General features: G+C 35.0%; 1 protein-coding gene across 1 annotated transcript in view; it reads left to right on the top strand.

Moving 5' to 3' along the window:
• Positions 1 to 19,801, top strand: part of CNTNAP4 (contactin associated protein family member 4) — a 238,273-nt gene that overhangs the window by 205,726 nt on the left and 12,746 nt on the right. Inside the window, exons 16-22 of the mRNA XM_075526550.1 lie at positions 3,893 to 4,063; positions 9,062 to 9,280; positions 13,199 to 13,438; positions 15,026 to 15,250; positions 15,388 to 15,452; positions 16,614 to 16,781; positions 17,826 to 17,913. Coding sequence (XP_075382665.1) covers positions 3,893 to 4,063; positions 9,062 to 9,280; positions 13,199 to 13,438; positions 15,026 to 15,250; positions 15,388 to 15,452; positions 16,614 to 16,781; positions 17,826 to 17,913 — 1,176 coding nt within the window. The remainder of the gene's footprint in view (positions 1 to 3,892; positions 4,064 to 9,061; positions 9,281 to 13,198; positions 13,439 to 15,025; positions 15,251 to 15,387; positions 15,453 to 16,613; positions 16,782 to 17,825; positions 17,914 to 19,801) is intronic.

Here is a 19,801-nt window from a genome sequence, read left to right as displayed (position 1 = left end):
TTTACTGCTTCCTGCATAATCAAGAAGTTTACAGGTTACAGCTTTCACTATATGAAAAGGATGTAAGGTTAAAGGATTGCATTAAAGAAGTTAAGAGATTTATTTTTTAGTGAAAGCCTCTTAAGCTTAATCTGTTTGCTTAACTCAGGCAAAATCTGAGGTGATATGCTCACCTTAAATGGAGTTTCATAGAGTAAGAACTTTCAAATAATGTTGGAAGCAGGCGAGAAAATCAGAAAAAGATCCAGTGGTTGGGATTTGAAGCTAGGCCAATGGGCTGAGTGTGTGTGCATACATAAATATATATACAAATTGACAGTAAGAGCATTTATGAATTTTCCATAAATAGACAATTTTTAATTGAATTGATTGAATATTTTTCCTAGAATAAAGGTGCTTTTTCAAACAAGAATTGATTCAGGGAATTTATACAGACTGTGGCCTATTCGAGGTTGAAGTAGATGATTGCAGTTTTCCCTTCTGGTATTTTAATCTACAAATCTTATAATAAGCTGCAATGCAGTGGAGCTGGAAGTAGTGATACAGATGGGGCAGCTGAACTCCACAAATTCTCAGAGGCAAACAGTTGCCAGCTGGTCAGACTTCATAACGTTAGGACAATAGCTTTAGAAGAAGCAATTTGCACACTTCTCAGTAATTTTGGACTCCTCTCTGCTGTGCTGGATGAAGGGAAATTTTTGCATGTAGCAAAACTGACAGAAATATTGGGCAAACACAGAAAGAAATAGATGTAGCTAAAATGTAATAGGTAGTGATGATTTTCCTGTTTGGTTTTGCACAGGAATAAAGCAAAGCAACCCACACACACAACCCAAAACAAAACAAAACGAAAAACCCAAACCAAACAGACAAAACCATTAGGATACAAACAATAGATGATCACATAATGTAAAGATCAGTTTAAGAGCCCAGATAGGGAGGAGCAGACCAAAGACAACAGGCAAAATCCTGATCAACTACTGGTAGTTTACCTAAGATCAGATAACCCAGTAATGTAGATCAGACAGACTAATAGGATCTACAATTTACAATTAGCATGCTTTCTAGAGTGTTAACCTTCCACATTACTACTACTGTGCACTTATAATCTGATCACAGTGACATTCGAGTGAAATTCAAAGATCCTGTCTATCTACCAGAGACCAGAAGCTGGCTCTTACAGAGAAGAGCACTCTCTGCTGGAAGCTGTCTCGGTACCTTTAAAGTGTTTCACAAAATCCCTCCAAGATGGAGAATATGGGAAAGATGGAAGGCACATTAAAAGTCATCTTCATAAAGACTGCAGCTGCTTTGAGAATACAACTAGCACCTCCAGATTAACAGCAGTGTGCCTTAGCTATGTCAATCCATAAGAGATGAGTAGTATTTTATGTCATGTCAATTAGAGATTTGTTTTGTTTGGGGGAGAGGGAAGACTAGTCAAAAACATACGTACAGAAAATATTGTTTGGCAACATAAGATCTTTATTTTCTCTGCCTCAGCACTCACTATCCCTCTTGGAGTTTTACAATGAAAGAGTGAATGATGCAACACTTAGCGATATCAAGAATTGATACAAATAAAGAACAGATTTCAGTTTTGATTAAAAACTTGAAGAGTGCTACAATTTGCAATAGCACAGTTGTTTTGAGAGTCACTTTTATTATCTTTGCAACATTAGAATGGCTAATTTATCTATCTTCTTCTCATTTTTCCCTATTTTACTTTACAATTCCAAGTTGGTAAGAGTAGTTGATATATGCCAAAAACTAAAGTAAATTTTGCAATATAAATATGCTGCTGTTTTATTTATAACAAACAGGATCTTCTTTTTTTACTCATAGGAATACTGCAGTCTTACTACTCAGATAAAATACTAAATATTATTGATTTCCTAACTACATGTTGTTTGGTGGTTCCAGAAAACTAAATAGGAGACTGTGAGCCAAATATTGTAAAGTGAAGAAATTCTTTTCCCACCCTGATTTACAACAGCATAAGATACTTTGTAATGTACTTTTGCTAGATCTATATTCGACCCATTTTATTGATACAGTAGCTTAACATTCATAAATCACACAATTTTCAGAGCTGAGAAAAAGAACAGCTAGGTAAGAGAAGGCAGGACATTAAGAGAGGAGGAATAGAACTTCCCTGTCCTCCCCCAAGGACTCCATTCTGATTTACAAAGATAATTCAAATGCTTCATTGAAACTAATTGTATCATTACTCTACTGGACTGTTACTGCCACTATTGTCTCTCTTCTAATTACTAGCAATGTTTTACCAATTTTGTATAAATTACTAGTATTAAACTTCCTATTGTGTTTGAATTACTGGTAACAGCCAGCCCATTGTTTTTTAAATAGCTGTTATATACTTGAGTCATAACTGTGGTGAAGTTTGCTGTGTGGGAGCCATGACCTGAAACAGTTGAGGAACACGGGCTTAAAATTGATCCCAATATGTAAGGCCGCTGCCTTCGGCTGGCAGCACTTTTCACACGATGATAACTCCAAGGAGCCCATCAGGCAGCACAGGAGAGTGAGGTGCAAAGCTACGCTTTCTTTTCCCAGCCTAAGCCATCTGTTCACAGCTCTGCCCTACCATGTAAAAAATGTCCTGATGGCTGCTCTAACTTGTGATGGCTGGCAGTACTCCCAAGTGGCAAGTGTCGCAGCAAGCCATTGCCAGAATACATATGAATATCCTGCCATGCTGCTTTTCTAGGTGTGGGATCTGAACCCTGATTAAAACTCTGCTAAAAAGTCAGGAGGAATGAGTGAATGGACTTTGATTTTAGTTCACTGGGCTGTGGACCTGGCCTCTGTGTACACTGTATCATAGGCTTTGATTTTGCAGATAAGAGAGAAATTTGCAAATTTTTTTTTCTCCCCCCCTCCCCAAAACCAAGAGTGTCTGGAGCAAAGATCATAGTTTTGCTTTAGACCCAGATCACAGCATTATCAGGAGAATGTGCAATGGCCTTGTTCAATTAGAGAGGAAGATATTGAATGCCTCTTTTGATTTAGAAAGCAATATCGTTTAATAAAGAAATACAGATACATCTGTAAGAATTCAGCGATAATAACGAGGTACTTCTAGTTGAACACCATAAACGCAGATTATGTTCTTATTAGAAGAGGGTCTTATTCGAGATTTTACATAAGCTTTTCAATAATCAAGAACAAAATCTAACAAGTTATGATTAAATGCCAGCTTAAAGAAAAATCAAACCAACAAAATGTGTTTGATCTTGTAACCTTTTTTTGAGTAAAACTGACTTACATTGGATTTATCATGTAAGTAAGAATGCATATACCTTTCTAAACTGCAGTCAACTAAAGGAGACAATACCTTCATAATTTTTTTTTTTATTTATTCCTTCCACAGTCATTACTAGGAGCTGTATCCTACCTTCTTTGTGATATCTGGTAAAACTTCACTGGACTACAATAATAACAAAACTTTTTTCCTTGTTATGTGAGAAATATACACAACAACTATCATAGTTATTGTTTATACTGGCTAATGTAGGTATAGTACTTCATTCAAAGCTGCTATGTTTATTTGCTTCATAAAAGGATATGTCAGGCCCTAACTGGACTGTCTAGCTGAGATGCCAGGCATTTTATTTCCCATTAATTGGTTTTTGGTTTTCTGAACTGATCACCTTAATTGCTCTTGCTGAATCATTTTTCTGTGTCTCCAAGAACCCCCACTTTTTGTTTTATAGACTAAGCAGGAGGCTTCTGTGGAAGTTACTCTCTGAACATTGCAACCCCTTCCTAGACCTGGGTGCTTTCCTTTGTTTAATCCCATTATAAAACTTGTAGTGGTAATATTAGATAACACTATATCTATCACTTAATCTTTCATTTTGACAACCAGGAACATTTTGGAATTCAGCATCCTTCAACACAGAGGCGTCCTACCTGCATTTCCCCACCTTCCATGGAGAGCTCAGTGCAGATGTCTCATTTTTCTTTAAAACTACTGCTTCCTCAGGAGTATTTTTAGAAAACCTGGGAATTCAAGACTTCATAAGGATAGAGTTATACTGTAAGTAACATGACTGATGGTTGTTGTTGTTGTTGTTATTATTATTGTTATTATTATTATTATTATTATTATAGCAGGTTTCAGTTGCACTAAATTAGAATTAAATTAAAGAGGGAATATTTTAAAACTGTTCTCTAGCTTTATTACTGTTACTACTACTATTACTATTACTACTACTTTATCATTCCCCCCCGAATCCCAGCACTGAGACTATACAAATATCCACTCAAAGATAATTTCTGCCTCAGAGTGTTCTTAACCTAAGAGCACAGAAATCGGCCCCTGACTGCTTAGACTGTTCCTTCTTCCCTTACTCACTGCATCCCTGCCACCAAATTCTCGCCCTCCAAATTTTAAGGCAAGACATTACATGTGGCTGCTGGGAGATTCACTCAGTCACAACGTGTGACTCAGACCTTCTGTGGCACAGTATCCTATCTTAGTCTCACTTTCACATCATTAGTTTTTGGGGTTTTGGGTTTTTTTTAATTTTCTTTATACATACCCAAATCTTTAGACTTTTACACATGAATACATTTTTGTTGCACAAGAGAAAATTAAATGTCTCACTAAATTCAGTAAGGCAACTGGTGTAGAATGAAAGTTTTATCTTAGTTGACCTAATTTTTTAGTCTTACATTGTTCATTATTAAAAGGGAGAATATTTAAAAGGATGAAGTTTTTTTTAAAAAAACTTTTGGATTCATTTGAAATGGCACATCAATTAAAGAGTCTTATACTTGACAGATGCCTCTGAGGGTTCTTTAGAACTCCTTTTACCTTGGGATTAGACAGTTCCTCATTTTTTTACAAATATATTGTGTTATCACACTCAAGCATTTTCCAATGAAGAATACAAATAAATATATATAGAACATATATATCATATAAGGCAAAATATTATTATAGAAATGTTAATGTATCTTTATTAAAAACTAAAATATTCTGTTTGCTTGGTTTTTGCAAATGTTAATGTCTTAGGTTATCGAAACAAACAGGAAAACACCTACTGTGTTCTTCTGTAGGCAGTTTAATTATAGAATATTGTGGAATGCTTAATCAATTTGGTTTGCGTTATCTCAAACTGTAGTTCTATATTTGAAAGATACCCTGCTTTCAACAGTGGTTTTGCCATGTTTATCAAGAGCATGAACTGCCTTCTGTTAAAGTTCTGTGAACAGGTGAAAACACAGTAGCATTATAACTTGTGTCATGTAATACAGAAAACGTACTGGCTCAGCACTTCAGTGGAGAATCTCTGAAGCAATGATGATTTTCTTGTGTGATAAATGATTTTTCATTTTCAAAATAAACAGTTAAATCATGGAAGGATTAAAGGAATGCTTCTGAGAACTAAATTTATTCAGACAGTTGGCAGAAGAGCATAAGTCTTTCTTCAGAATAATAATATGCAGACAAACTCATGTCACTTGTCCTATTCATTCATAAGCTTCCAGACTACTGTATACTTCTCATTTTAATATGACTTGTGACTAGTGAGGCATGAGAGAAAGTGAAAGGCTGAATTGGTCTGTATTTTCAGCATTTAAAAAAAACAAAGTTTATCTCATTATTGTGTAGCATGTAGAGATATGTCTTCACTTCCAGAAACATCCCAATTCGTTGAATAGACAGACATATTCTTTTTTCTTTGTCATAGGTAGGATTGTTTGCACTGGAGCCAGAATTGTGTATTTGCACTGAGGGTAATATCAGTCAGAAATGAGCAATATACATTTCCATTACAAGTACCTTTCTTTTAAAAAAAAAAAAATCACCTTGAACATTTCATATTGTATGGGATCATTTAGATTTCATCATCATATACTCTTTTATAATAGATTTGAACGTAAATCACCAACCTACACTTGATATTCTATTAATAGTTCCACATAAATCAATGTCTTTTTTTGATTTCTGTAATAATAAATAACAATAATGAAAATGTCAGGTGTCAGTGTTTAAGATGAGGACGTGTTAGAAATGATTTAAAACTCATTATGTCACTAACATTTGGCATTCCATACGTGTGAACACAATGATTGTTCTTAGCCCTTTATTGATTTTTCTCAAGTTTTATATCTAATTCTTTTATTTATGACGTAATGATCTTTATACCTTTAAGTCTAACTTTGCCAAAGCAAAAGTGTCAGATCAAGAATCCTAATAGGAAATGTGAAGTTTAGTGCTGTTTGGTTGGTTTTATGAAGTTATAAACACTGCAGTCCATCTGTGTATAATATTCTAGAAAGCTATTGCAAAAATGGTGGTGTGCATCCTAACTGTATTTTAGGATTCCTCTCACAGAGGAACTCATATCTTGGAATTTTTGTCTGAGTTTCTGTAATCTTCTGCAGAAAGAGTGGCTGAAAGCAACAAGGCTGATTCAACTCTAAATAGTACACTCTATTAAATACTTATATGACTGCAGGTTACATCTTCTAGCCAAAAGTCTAGGTAACTATCTTATACTATCTGAGTGCACACTGAAGGATTATTTCCTATTTAAAAGCAATGAGTTAAACAGAAATTTGAAGTAGGGTTAGGAACACTAAAGTGTATTACTTTGGAGGGTCTTCTGCGGTTGCTTTGGAAATAGTTCTGAAGAGTCCAATATACAGTTGCTGTTGGCCTTCATCTGCTCAAATTCGTGACTTACTGTCCAGGATGAGTGGAATTCAGTTGTTTTGTTTATGGAAAGTGCTTGGGTTTTGTATTCTGTAGCATATTACTTGGTAATCACTTTCTGCTTCTGCATGTGATGCTCAACCTCGATACTCTGAATGGTTCTTGGTGACTGTGCTTTCTGTTAGCCATTTTAACCACAGCTAGCCACTGACCACTCTCCATGATTACCATCAACTGCATCTGCTGCTCCACTTTGCCAATCTATAGCTGTGCTTTGCCTATGTTTGAATGCATTAGGGCTACAAGAGTCCCTGAGATGTTTGGAAAATTTTTGAGTAACACCAAGGTAGGTAGGGCCCACAAAGTATTTTTGCACCAGAAGAGAACTCCTGGACGTACCCTCCCCTGCTGTCCAGAAAATGACCAAAGCGGTCTTTGCCTCAGTCCTGTGTCACAAGAGGACAAATTTTAGAACTCAGTCAGCATCTCTCCATGTCCTGTGGCATACCTTACACAGTTGGTTTGACCACTGTGCTTATAAATGCCAAATTTCTTCCACATTTGCAATGTAGCTGGTTTTAACAGAATTATTTAAAATATTATAGATTGTTAACTGATTATATTTTTCACTTTTTCTGACATATTCTGGTCAGTCTTCAGACACTCCAGCGGATAACCATATGATCATCATTGCTATCTGGGCCTTCATCTCTGGAACCTCTGCGTCTGGTTCCTTTTTTTCAAGACTATATTACATTTTAGTGGTACTAACATAATTCATTACTTCATTGGTTATTTCAAAATCTTTGTTATGTGTTTTCTTGCCTTTAAAATCTAAACAGTAACATTATTTATCAGATCTGTCATTCTGATATGCTATTTAATAGGCACATTCAGTGAGTTCAAAGCAGAATTTGTGTTTTCAGGCTTCACTCCAACAGTACCCAGAGGATTACAAAGACCTCCCTACAGAAGGTAACATTCAACAGAAATTATCTTTACCCGATCACATGGAGTTTCTGTTGTTTTTGTTTCCCTACTGTGTGGTTGGTTTTTTTTGTTTTACACTTCAATAAGGGGAGACTGAGCTCTCAACTTCATCCAAATGAAACAAATTTATCCTAAAATTCATTTAATGAGGAACTTGGTTTAGACATCAGTTATTTCTTATTATTGTATAAAACACTGTTGATGTTTAAGCAAAAGAGATAATTTATTACAAAAGGTGTTCTGTTTAAAAAAGGACTGCACATTATGCCTTATTTTATTGGAAAGTCAAATACTTTGTGTATTTGTCATTTTGCTTTTCTCCCTCAGGTTCAACTGTTATAGAAAAATACTTTATAAAAATCAGATTCAGGGCTTAAGGGATTGCAACCATGTGGCATTACTCAGTCTAAAGGTTGGCCAAAGTGGATCTAAATGTTATAAAAAGTCTAATGTCTCTTTAAAAAGTGAAAAGAAAATAAAAATATTCCATTGATTTTTTTTAAATTCAGTAAATTAATCTTTGAAAATGTTGTTTGAAGCTGATTTCTTTCCCTTGACTACTTCTAATTGTTTTGCTTTTCTCTCAGAGTCCAGTGACATAAATGGGAACTTTTCTCTTGGATTCACGGAATCTTCTCAGACCTCTAATCCTTTAATCAAATCCTTAATAATTCAAAATGCTGGTAATCCCTTGTTTAGGGGTTACTTATTTTCATACACGATTGTCCTTGGATATGTGAAAGAAACAGTTTCAGAGAGAATATTAATAATTTTCAGATCTTCGATTTCTGGCATATTCCTCATCTTATTATTTTGACCTGCAAAGATTCAGTTATGATTTTCTAAGCAAACTATAAAACTGTGTAATGTGAAAGTTGCTTAGGGAATGACTCAATTTAATGCACTGTATACATAGTCTTATAAACTAAATCAAAATTTACCCTCTATTATTTTAGAGATTGTGTGAATAAATAACAAAGGCAAATAGAGAGTAGAAGATGTTGATTGGTTTATAATGGTGATAATTTAAATACAGTTAACAATGGTAATCAATTAGTATGTCAGCAAGAGATGCTCTTTATCCAAACTGAAAATAATAAAGCTAGAACATTTCACTGTTTCTTGACTACTACGCTCTCTAGGGGTCCACAAACAGTTTGATATCCATGCTGTTGACAAATCATTGCTCTCACTGTTGGTGAGTCTGAAGGATGAACTTTGGGAACAGGCCGGAAGTAAACTTTTCCCCTGAAACAATCAGTCTTATCCAATGAAACAGTAGGCTAGGCCTTAAAGTAACTTGTTCTGCCACTTAATGTTTTTGTGACCCAATTAACTATGAAATAATTTAAATGTCCTTTAATACTGTCTTCTTTCCAGCTCCATCTGAAGTGATTTTTTCATTCGATGTTGGAAATGGACCTAGCGAAGTTTCAGTGCAATCACTCACTTCCTTAAATGACAATCAGTGGCATTATGTGAAAGCTGAACGAAACATCAAAGAGGCATCCTTACAAGTAGATCAGCTTCCTCAAAGGTCTCACAGTGCTCCAGCTGATGGGCATATTCGGTTGCAGCTCAACAGCCAGCTTTTTGTAGGTATGCACTCATTTAACAGAATCTTTCCTAGTTATCATCATGAAAATATGAAAAGAAAAGGAAAAAAAAAAGTAAGAAAAAAGATGGCAACTGGGTCTTTTGAAAACAGTTTGTATGATGAGATGAGAGCCTTTATGAAAAATCCATGGAGGTGTAGCTCAATTTTGAGATTACAAATACAGTGCCTTAGCCTATAGTTACTGCTGGACAGGATTTCAAACAAAGTTTTCTTCTTTTGTGGTTTGTTTTAAGAACAACTAAAGGATCTCCATTTGCACCATTTTTTGAGACGATGTCATCTGCTGAAGGAAGATGTGTTATTTCTGTAATTTCAAGGAAATTTTGTTGTCTCTCTTCATCCACAACTTCTTATGTTGCCCAGAAAAGTTGTGAATGTCCCGTCATTGGAAGTATTTAAGGTCAGGTGGGACAGGGTTTTGAGCAACCTGATCTAATGAAAGATGTCCCTGCTCATGGCAGGAAGGTTGGACTAGATGGTCTTTAAAGGTCCCTTCCAACCCAAACCATTCTGCCCTTTGCTAACACATTTAATGAAATAATTACTGTGTTTACTTAGTATTGGAAACAAGAGAAAGGAACTATTCTTTGATTTCACACAAGCAGGAAAAATCCAGATCTATGGTTGGTTCTGTCTAAACTGTGAAAGCTTAAAAGGAAGTTTACCTGAATATGTCTGCCTTTGTACTTTAACAAATATCACATTAATGTATTTAGATAAAATACTGGAAAAGCAGAAATGGAATAACAAAAAATTAATCAATGTTTATTTATCTATTACATAGAGCTATATAGAGTTATGTGTTATGTACATGGTAGTATTCTTACTGTAATATTGCCATATTATGAATTTATAAGTTTCTGGTGTATATGTATGGTATACAGTATAAAAGCCTGTAAAGCCTGTCCTGCTTTTAAACAGATCTTTACCTAGATCTGCTGTGGGACACATCATACTAAATGAATGTATGTTTTATTTGCTGTGTGCTGGGGAGGAGTGCATTTAAGGGCAATAGTGTTCTGAAACTGTACCTACAGAAATTGTGAATCGTTAGGAAAAAATTAAATGGAGAGGGAACCCTGGTATGCTGGGATCGGAATTCTGACCTGTGCCTCAAAAGGCATCAAGGGTAGAAGATAGAGACTAGAGCAAACATTGGAGAATTTTATATTTTTATTAAAAGCATGAAAGAGTTTTCTATAACAAAGAAGATATCCAAGATATTAGCTATAGTGGAGTTAGAAATCTTAAAATTAGTTTATATTCACGGTAATGGACTAGAACTATTAATGGAAGGACTAGGAGATTTCTGTTTACTATACTACAATAAATTACATTGCTGTCCTCTGACTTGACTTACCATATAACTACTATTATATGAACAGTTGAAATTAGATCAGTTTGAATTTGCAAGGTCTGATCTGTGAAGCAAGGCTAAGAAACAGTCTAATTCTACAGGTGTTTATGCTAATATCAAGTCTAAACAGTCTGCTAGTAATTTTGACAATTAACAGATTCTAGTTCTTCTAACCTTTCTCCCAAACAATCTAATACTGTACTAACCTGTATTGACGGTTGCACTTTCTGGCAATTTTTTTATGAAGGAAATGGCCATTGAAGAGAGTGATTTTTTTGGTCAAATAATTTGACAAATTCTAGTACATTTATATACATCCATCTCCTGTATGGAGCTGACAATTTAAAAACTGTTTTGACTTATCTACAAGCAAGCTGTCTAGCTTGTTTTCTTCACATAATGTTCAGGTGAATAATCGTATTAAAAGAGTGATTCTGCTGTTTTACTTCTAGTGCTGTGGGTTTTTTTCCTCTCTGAAAATTCTTGAAGATCCTGGGATTTAAATGAAATAACAATGACTATAGTACCATGTACCTTGAAATCCCTTATGAGTTTGTACAATTATTTTGAAATAATTTAAAGCAGAACTGATAAAAATGGCATTTGTTTAATTTTATTCAGTCAAAACAGTGTTTTTGAAATGTGACATGACAAATGATAGTGATTCATTTGAATCATTTGTGTCATGCATTTCCTGAATATAATTTGTGAGGATTTGCTATGACTATAGCAAGTTATTTTGGATAATCTGTTTCTGCAACTGCAATACTGTCATGTGGATCAATATGGTGTTTATTTTGTGCTTGAGTTAAACCAGTCTTTTGGATAATGCAACCTTTTATAACTCCCAACTGTTCATAAGATATTTTCATCTCTTCAATTAAATATAATTTTCTTCAGCGGAGAGAGTAATGAGACTTACTGTTTGACTGCTTCCACTGACAGTCCACTGGTACAGACTCAGGCTTGTCTGCTCAAGCCAATGAAAGGTTCTAGAGAAAAAAGGAAACATACAGTGTCCTAAGAATGACATTAGCAGAGGCACTCTTTACTTAAATGCCATTTCATATACCTCGTACCTGCCATAGTCACCCATCAGTCAGTTCCTAACATACTAGGACTGTGATTTCTTCAGGCTAAAACACTTTTTCTTTACTTCTTAGATGTATAGCCTCTGGTTTTCCAAAGAAGCCAGAAGAAGAACCAAAGCCTAAAGCTGCCATCAAAATGCTCATTTTAGCAGAGATAACGTAAAATCTTCCTATTGTTAGGTGGTTTTGTGCCATTATATCTGTAAATAATAACAGCTATGTCAAGATTTTCCATGTAACACCAACAATTTTACAAACTTTGAAACAGAAAAGGATTAAAATGGATGATCACATGGAAATATTTAACCAAATGTTAATTGGCAATGCATGAGAATTATAGTTGGTAATCTTACATATTGTGGAGTATTTTCAGCTTTTACTTTTTAAAAGAGAACAAATGACAGGAAATATCAGAGTAAGTTGTGCAACAAAGGACAAGAGAGGCAGTATGGGGACTGTGGACCTTGCTAAGCAATCAGGATGAATAAAGCTTGTCAGAAAGCATGCTAAAAATGAACAACAGTGAAAAAAAATGAAGCAACAATTGTTGTTAGCCTTAGGATTGCCCCGTATCTTAATCACATATGCTTGGTAGTCAGGTATATCCTGACCGGTATTCCTCTGTAGTGAGGGGGATAAACCTTCCTTTTACTCAAGAATGGACATAGCTTCCAATATGGGACAAAGCATGTCAGGCCAGACACCAGCTATGGGGTATCATGATCCATACCATGACACTGACAAATGGACAGACACACAGATCAGTTGATCAGTCAGTAGGATCTTGAAAGAGTAAAAGTGTACAACTCATCACTCTCCCAAGTAATTTTTTCATTTTTCCTTTCTTTTTTCTTTTTTTTCTTTTCTTTCTTGTTTTTTTCTCTCTTGTTTTTTTTTCTCTCCTCTCCTCTCCTCTCCTCTCCTCTCCTCTCCTCTCCTCTCCTCTCCTCTCCTCTCCTCTCCTCTCCTCTCCTCTCCTCTCCTCTCCTCTCCTCTCCTCTCCTCTCCTCTCCTCTCCTCTCCTCTCCTCTCCTCTCCTCTCCTCTCCTCTCCTCTCCTCTCCTCTCCTCTCCTCTCCTCTCCTCTCCCCTCCTCTCCCCTCCTCTCCTCTCCTCTCCTCTCCTCTCCTCTCTTTAAATAAGAAAAATAAAAAAAGAAAACCACCTAATTTCTGGATGTTACTCCTTTGTCATTTAATAGAAGTATACATCATTGCTTGGTATCTTACTGTGCAAAATCCTGGTTTCCCATTAAAAGCTTCAGGGGTTTGCTGTAATTGCTTGACAAAAAAGAAATCAGATATGTTTTTAAAGCTATTTATAAATATTTTGACATGCATAGGCTTGTATCTTGGAAATTCATAACAGACTGTTCAGGGGCTGTAAAACATAAAGAGGTTTTTACACATCAATTCTTTTAAATTTTTAAAAGCTCATATGAATTTATTTCAGGCGGGACAGCATCCAGGCAGAAAGGATTTTTGGGATGCATTCGTTCATTACAGTTGAATGGAATGGCCCTTGACCTGGAAGAGAGAGCAAAGATAACGCCAGGAGTTGAACCAGGCTGTCCTGGACATTGTAGCAGCTATGGTAACCTGTGTCACAATGGTGGAAAATGTAGAGAGAAATACAGTGGATTCTCCTGTGACTGCACTTTCTCTGCCTACACTGGGCCATTCTGTAAGAAAGGCAAGCATGTCGTTTAGCTTTATCAATTATTGAAAATAGGACCATACAGTCCAGAATAAGATCTTTACAGCCCTTTAAAGATATGTTTAAATGCTTGCAAAATATTTATGTTTTACTTAACGTAGAGAAAAATTCAGCTATATTTGTTCAGTAAGTGTAAATTTCATTAAACATTGTCTTCCAGAAACACGTTCAACATATACTATTTGAAGCAGGAACACCATTACTTGAGAGGATCAGCATCTTTTTTTTAATGTTATGCAAATCCTTTGATTCTTTCATATTATACTGAAGCTAGGAACTATATCTTTATGAATAAACTTCTGGATTTCTGTCTTTCAAGTCTTAATCTCAAAACTAAGACTAAATTTGGAAAACAAACCAAGAAGCACAAGAACCTTAAACTTCTTTTTACCGTACGAAGAAAGTGAGATCATCGGAAACAGGACTGAGCCCATGTTTTCAGCCATTGTAAAGGAGTTCTTTGGTAATGGTGTCATACTAGTAGATGATCACAAGTCATCAAGTATGAATTTTAAGAATGGAAGTTTATCTAGAACTTTTGGTATTTGCATATAATTCTGTTCTGCTAAAAATGACTTGCTTCCTCCATGTATTAAATGTATCCTCAAAAGTACTCAGTGACTTAAATGCCATAACTCCATGTTACTCTAAATTAGAGAGCACGACATCTGTCCAGCCACCACTATCACCATAAGAATAAAGGATTCATATGAAGTCCTTCCATATCTATCACCGTGGAGCTAATGCCACCGAGTGAGGAATGATACTTTTCTCCTCCTCTGCAAACTGCAGAAGAGACTAAAGGTCACACTCCATGTTTATTATTCTGCAGGGGCTGAGTGGCTCCTGTTGCTGAAAGTGTGGGATGACCTATAGTAATAACTTTCAGCCACCTTCTGTCAAAGATTACTGATTACAGAATTACAGAATTCTGTAATCAGAATTACAGCCAGATTACAGAAATTTCCAGAAACTTTTCTGAAATGTGGAGGTTGTGTGTGAAAACAGTGTGTGTGAGTCTAAGTTACTTTTAGCATAAAATAGCTGTGAGATATCACAGAGATACAGAAGCCCTCTATGAGTGATTCATCCATAAGAAGACCATAACCCAGTTTATATTCTCCTTTTCTTTCTCCCTCCTGACCAGTCTCTTTTCCCACGTATGTGTTCCAAGTGTGGCCCAGTTTAATAAATATGTTAGGATTCAAAATGCTGCACCCACTTCTCTGTAGGAGCAGTATACATACAAGACAGGACATATTGGGCTTGAGGACTTGAATAAACAGGAAAAAAACCAGAAAGCATGTTTAAAACTAGACAAAAAGAAGCACTTCTTCATGCAACAGATATTTAAGACACATGTCTAACGGGGCTTTTGCACTAGCCCTGATTGGGTCTTATTTTTCTCTATAGTTCTAAATACTAGTTTTATTTATATTTCTTTTCCAGCTTTATCACAATAGTTAAGAATACACTTTATTTTGTTCTGTGACAGAAAAAAAAATAAAGAGATTTAGTTTTGTTTTGCCTTATATTTAAAAACTGAATTACTTTTTGTTTCAGAGATCTCTGCCTATTTTGGGACTGGTACTTCTGTGACATACAATTTTCAAGAATACTACACCTTAGCTAAAAATTCCAGTTCTCATGCTTCTTCTTTCTATGCTGACATGACGCTGAACAGGGAAGCAATTACATTTGCCTTCCGAACAACTCGGACACCAAGCTTACTGCTTTATGTCAGCTCCTTCTACAAGGAATACCTCTCGGTCATTCTCACCAGAAATGGTGAGTGTTCAGATAGGCCATCTGGAAACACTAGTGAACGTCATAACTGCCAACTCAGATTCACTCTGATTCCCAGACCTGAATCACAAACTAAGCATTGTCCTGTAGTTGCTTTAAATTGTGTATTTATTTTTCATCTGCACCAAACAAAGCCTTCCACATGAAAAACATTCCTCTTACTGTAAGTTCAACTTTTATTACTGTTTTCTTTTTACCATGTTGGCAAAAATAGTCTGGAAATCCTTTAGAAATACAGTAAAATATTTCAAATTAAGGGGTTTTTTTTAAGTTTTGAAATGAAACTCAAAATGTACCTGATCTGTCTGCTACTCACATAGCATATTAATTGCCATCCTCGTGATAAATGACGAAATAAACTTTTTGAAAGTGCATATCCATTTTCCAAATTAATCAGAGGTCTTTTCATTCAACTGATTTCATAAGCTACTTATATAACTATGAAAATACACATATATACTTGTGAAAATACACATAACGTAATTGATGTTTCCGTTTAAGCTGAACACTAAATGTTAGTTGGATCTTTCTTTTTCATTCTTTCTTCTAGATCTAGGTGTTTTTTTTTTAACTAAAAAACCACAGACTGAGTTGAATCTTTGGGTTTAGCAAAGACTCTTTGCAGTCACAGTGGTTCTGTACTCAAAGAAGGTTCTGTGCTTTCCCGGATATAAATTTGGATACAGAATAACTGTAGTATCCTCCCCATCATGTGAAGTGGAACACGTTTTGCTCATGACTGGCCTAGGTCTGACCTGGGCGTTACTTTCCAAAGGATGAGTAGAAAGCTGTAATCCATCTACAGCTGGGAGGGAATCTCTGACAAGGAAACCATGCTGCCTCTGCATTCTGCTGTGAAAGAGTCTCTCTGTGATTATAGTGTACAGACAGTATGCTGGGAGTTAACAACAAGAAATGTAAAGTGAGATAGAAATTATTAACTGCATCCTACTGAGTTGTCAAGTGGTCAGAGGTTTACAGGTCCGGACAGTGTAAATATTATTCAAGAACAGTACTTGTAAGGTACTGAGTTTTATTTGATAAATCACACTGATATGAGCTACCAGACCAAGTCTTTCTTAGCTGAATTATAAAAGCACTTACTAAAATTTCTGCACATATTTTGACTCATTATTCAGATTTGTGGCAGTTTATGGCTATCTTTGCTGCTACATCCTACTTCCAACATTGCTATTACTTTTCCTGTTGCCTTCTTTCATTTCGCGCTTATGTCAATTTCTCGTAGTTAATTCCTTAAATAAATCAAACATTTGTTTTGCTCTTCAAATGCACCTGTGAAGCAGGAGGCATTGTATATGATCTACACTGCCTCTTGTTTATGTAGTGTACTATACCTTTTGCTCTATTTATCGCTGCAGGAAGTTTACAGATCAGGTACAAGCTAGATAGCCATCAAGATCCTGATGTCTTCAGCATCAATATAAAAAACATGGCTGATGGACAACTGCAACATGTGAAGATTAGCAGAGAGGAGGAAATGCTCTTTGTAGAGGTAATTCAGTTAGACAAAAAAAAAAAAAATATTATCATAAAAAAGTAGAAGATCCAAAGCAAAATGAAGTAAATAGTTACAACAAGGCAATTACCCCCAAATAAACTGTCTTTTACTATCTCAAGTAAATAAAGCAAAGGTTAGCAGACTTATGATGCACAGTGAAAGTCCACGTTAGACAATCTCTTTGGTGTTCACCTTGCCTATTGCAAAAGGTCAATACCTCCTCATCATTTTATATGAAAATACAATGAATTGTTTTATGGTTAAATTTTCACAGTTTGTGAAATATGTATGACTGCTGTCATTTAGTTTGGGTCTTGCATTTTGGTTTTTGTTTCAAATTACATATCAAACTACCGTACAAATACATTACCATCTAGATAATAATTTAGGCCTATTTGTCTAATTGTCTTCATTCCCTTTTACATCAAAGGAATGTAACTATTAAGAAAAATATTTTTGTTATTTTTTGTGGAAATTTGATGATAAAATAGGAATATTTGATTTGCTAATAGTAGATATTAGCGTGTAAAGGAGTCTTAATTTTTTAAATTAAAATTTAAAAAACCTGGATGTTACAAGTTAGTATCTTGAAGCTAGAGCCAAGTTTGCTTAATTATGCATTGGTACAAGGCTTGAAGGCAAGTAGTTCTAGAGGTACCCTGGGGGACACAGCATTTACAGTGTAATATTTGATCTTTATGAACAAAATGTTGAGTGCCTTTTTTTAATGAAAAGAACCTTTTTCATGTTTTTGAAGGTTTTCCATTTTTATTCATCTTATAGATGAAAAAGAAGGAATCAGCCAAATCAATAAGATAAATAAAGGTTTATTAAGTGGGATGCTTAAGAAGTATCACAGCTATAATCAGTGATCTGAGGAAGCTGATCATCTATTTCCTGATTAGTTTTATGCTATAACTAACAAATGCTTCCCTCAGCTCCTTTTATTTTTAACCTTGATCTTACCTGCTTATTTGCAAACTTGGGCTAATATCTCTTCCATTATTCTACTTTGTTATTCACCGCACCATTCTGCAGGTTAACCAGAATGAAAGAATGAAGTTTATTCTGTCTTCAGGCACAGAATTCAATGCAATCAAGTCTCTCACACTTGGAAAGATTTTAGGTAAGTGGAACACCACAGGGTTTTCTAAAACATGGATCAAAATGTCATCACGGCACATAAAAAATAATAACCCTAATCTCATTGAAAGACATTTGCTGTCTTGGATTTAATTAGACACTGAGTCACAATCAAGGTAGAAACTTCAGTCTTGTTGAAATACAAATACAATCATGGGTAAGTACTTCCTGAAAAATGATCAAGTGCATTCCATTAAAAATAATTTCACACTTCTCTCTCTCATTTTGCAATCAAGCATTATGAAACACCACTTTTTTTTTTACTCTCAGGAAAAAATAAATCACTGTGAAATCATACACAAAGACCATATAATACTATTAATCATGTACCGTATTCGAAAAACTTTGTGTGATTAAATTTTGATGTAAACAGTTAGGAATAAGGTAATGTAAGCAAAAACTTTGTTGGAGTTACTTTTTAAAAACAAGTTAAGCTATGACAAAATATTTTGTCTAGTGATGATTCACCAAAAGCTGTCTGTTTCTCTGTAGTAATGATCAAAATGGAAATTACCTATCTACAATTACCATTTTGTCAATTTTGTTAAAATAAAATAGCCTGAACTAAAATTCTCAAGATCTCGTTATTTCATGTTCATCACATTGGGAAAACTCAATGATAGAGGAAGATGTGGTGTTCATGAAAAGTTAAAGGATATTTGTTTTTCCTCTACAGTAATTTAAATTCTGTGTTGCTACATTCCCATACCAAGTAAAGGTCCATCTGTGCATTCTTCCTCTAATAGCTCTTTTTGTTGCAACAATATAAAAACAGAGCTTGTATAGTTAGTGATATAGAGTAACTAAGGCTGCACTTACCTTTTCACCATTTTGTAGTTAGACTGATTATTTTCACCCTTCCACAAGTGGTCTTGGGCTAAGCGTAGAACAAATAGGTTTATCAAAATATAGATTATTGGAAAAAATTTTATCTAAGTTTATAGATCTTAAATGTTTATAATTTCATATGGCACACAGGTTATCATCATTACCCAAAGCAATTCTATTTATTTTTAATAAAAGCAATTTTTAACAGAAATTATGAACCATGTTCCAAAACAAGATCTGGGAAATGAACTGCCTCCCTCTCTAACTCTTGGGTGCTTGAACATTTAGCCAGTAAACTGCCTGCAAAGGAGTGACGATTTTTTCTTTAAAAATCTCTTTAAGTGAGCGAAAGTGTTAACAAAGGCTTTTTGTAGAAATAAATTCAGAAAACTGTGGTATGTGACATAGAAGAAATTGAGTTTTCATCTCAACTTATTATAGATGATATATTACTTTATCTTGCTCCCACAGGCTTATAGGAACTATTTACATGTTTTATATAATACCTACCTTAACCCAGAAGATCGAAGAAGTGTTTTCTTCACATTCAGTTGTATGTGGTTTAGTTTAGAGGAATTTTATTACTATGTACCTGAGGTGCCCCTCCAGGATCCGTATATCTACCACTTTTTGTATAGTACCTTTGGGAATAACATAACAGCTTTGGTAAATCAATGTTTCTGTCATTGCAACAGACCCAGAAATACTGTCCTGGCTATGATGGTAGAAAACACTGTTATGTTTTCCCAAAGAATCTCCTACTGACAAGCAAAGCTTACCTGAAATAGTCCATCGTGCCACTAGGTGGGAGGCAGTAGGTCTCTGTCAGCTTCTGTCTGACAGAGACCTCTATCTACATTCAAATAATGTAAATAAAAAAAAAATGTGTATGAAATTAGTTTTCTACTCTATTCTGAGTAAAAATTAGAGTTTAACTCTTTCTGTCACACATATGCGTGCATATATGCACACACACATACACACAAAAATCAATTCCAAATATACCATTTCCTATATGTAATCTCAGCTAGAAAAAAGGACTT

This window comes from Mycteria americana, chromosome Z (assembly GCF_035582795.1).
Source record: "Mycteria americana isolate JAX WOST 10 ecotype Jacksonville Zoo and Gardens chromosome Z, USCA_MyAme_1.0, whole genome shotgun sequence".
NCBI classification, from domain to species: domain Eukaryota; kingdom Metazoa; phylum Chordata; class Aves; order Ciconiiformes; family Ciconiidae; genus Mycteria; species Mycteria americana.
Note: the sequence above shows the minus strand (reverse complement) of the source record. Positions and strands in the feature narration are given on the sequence as shown.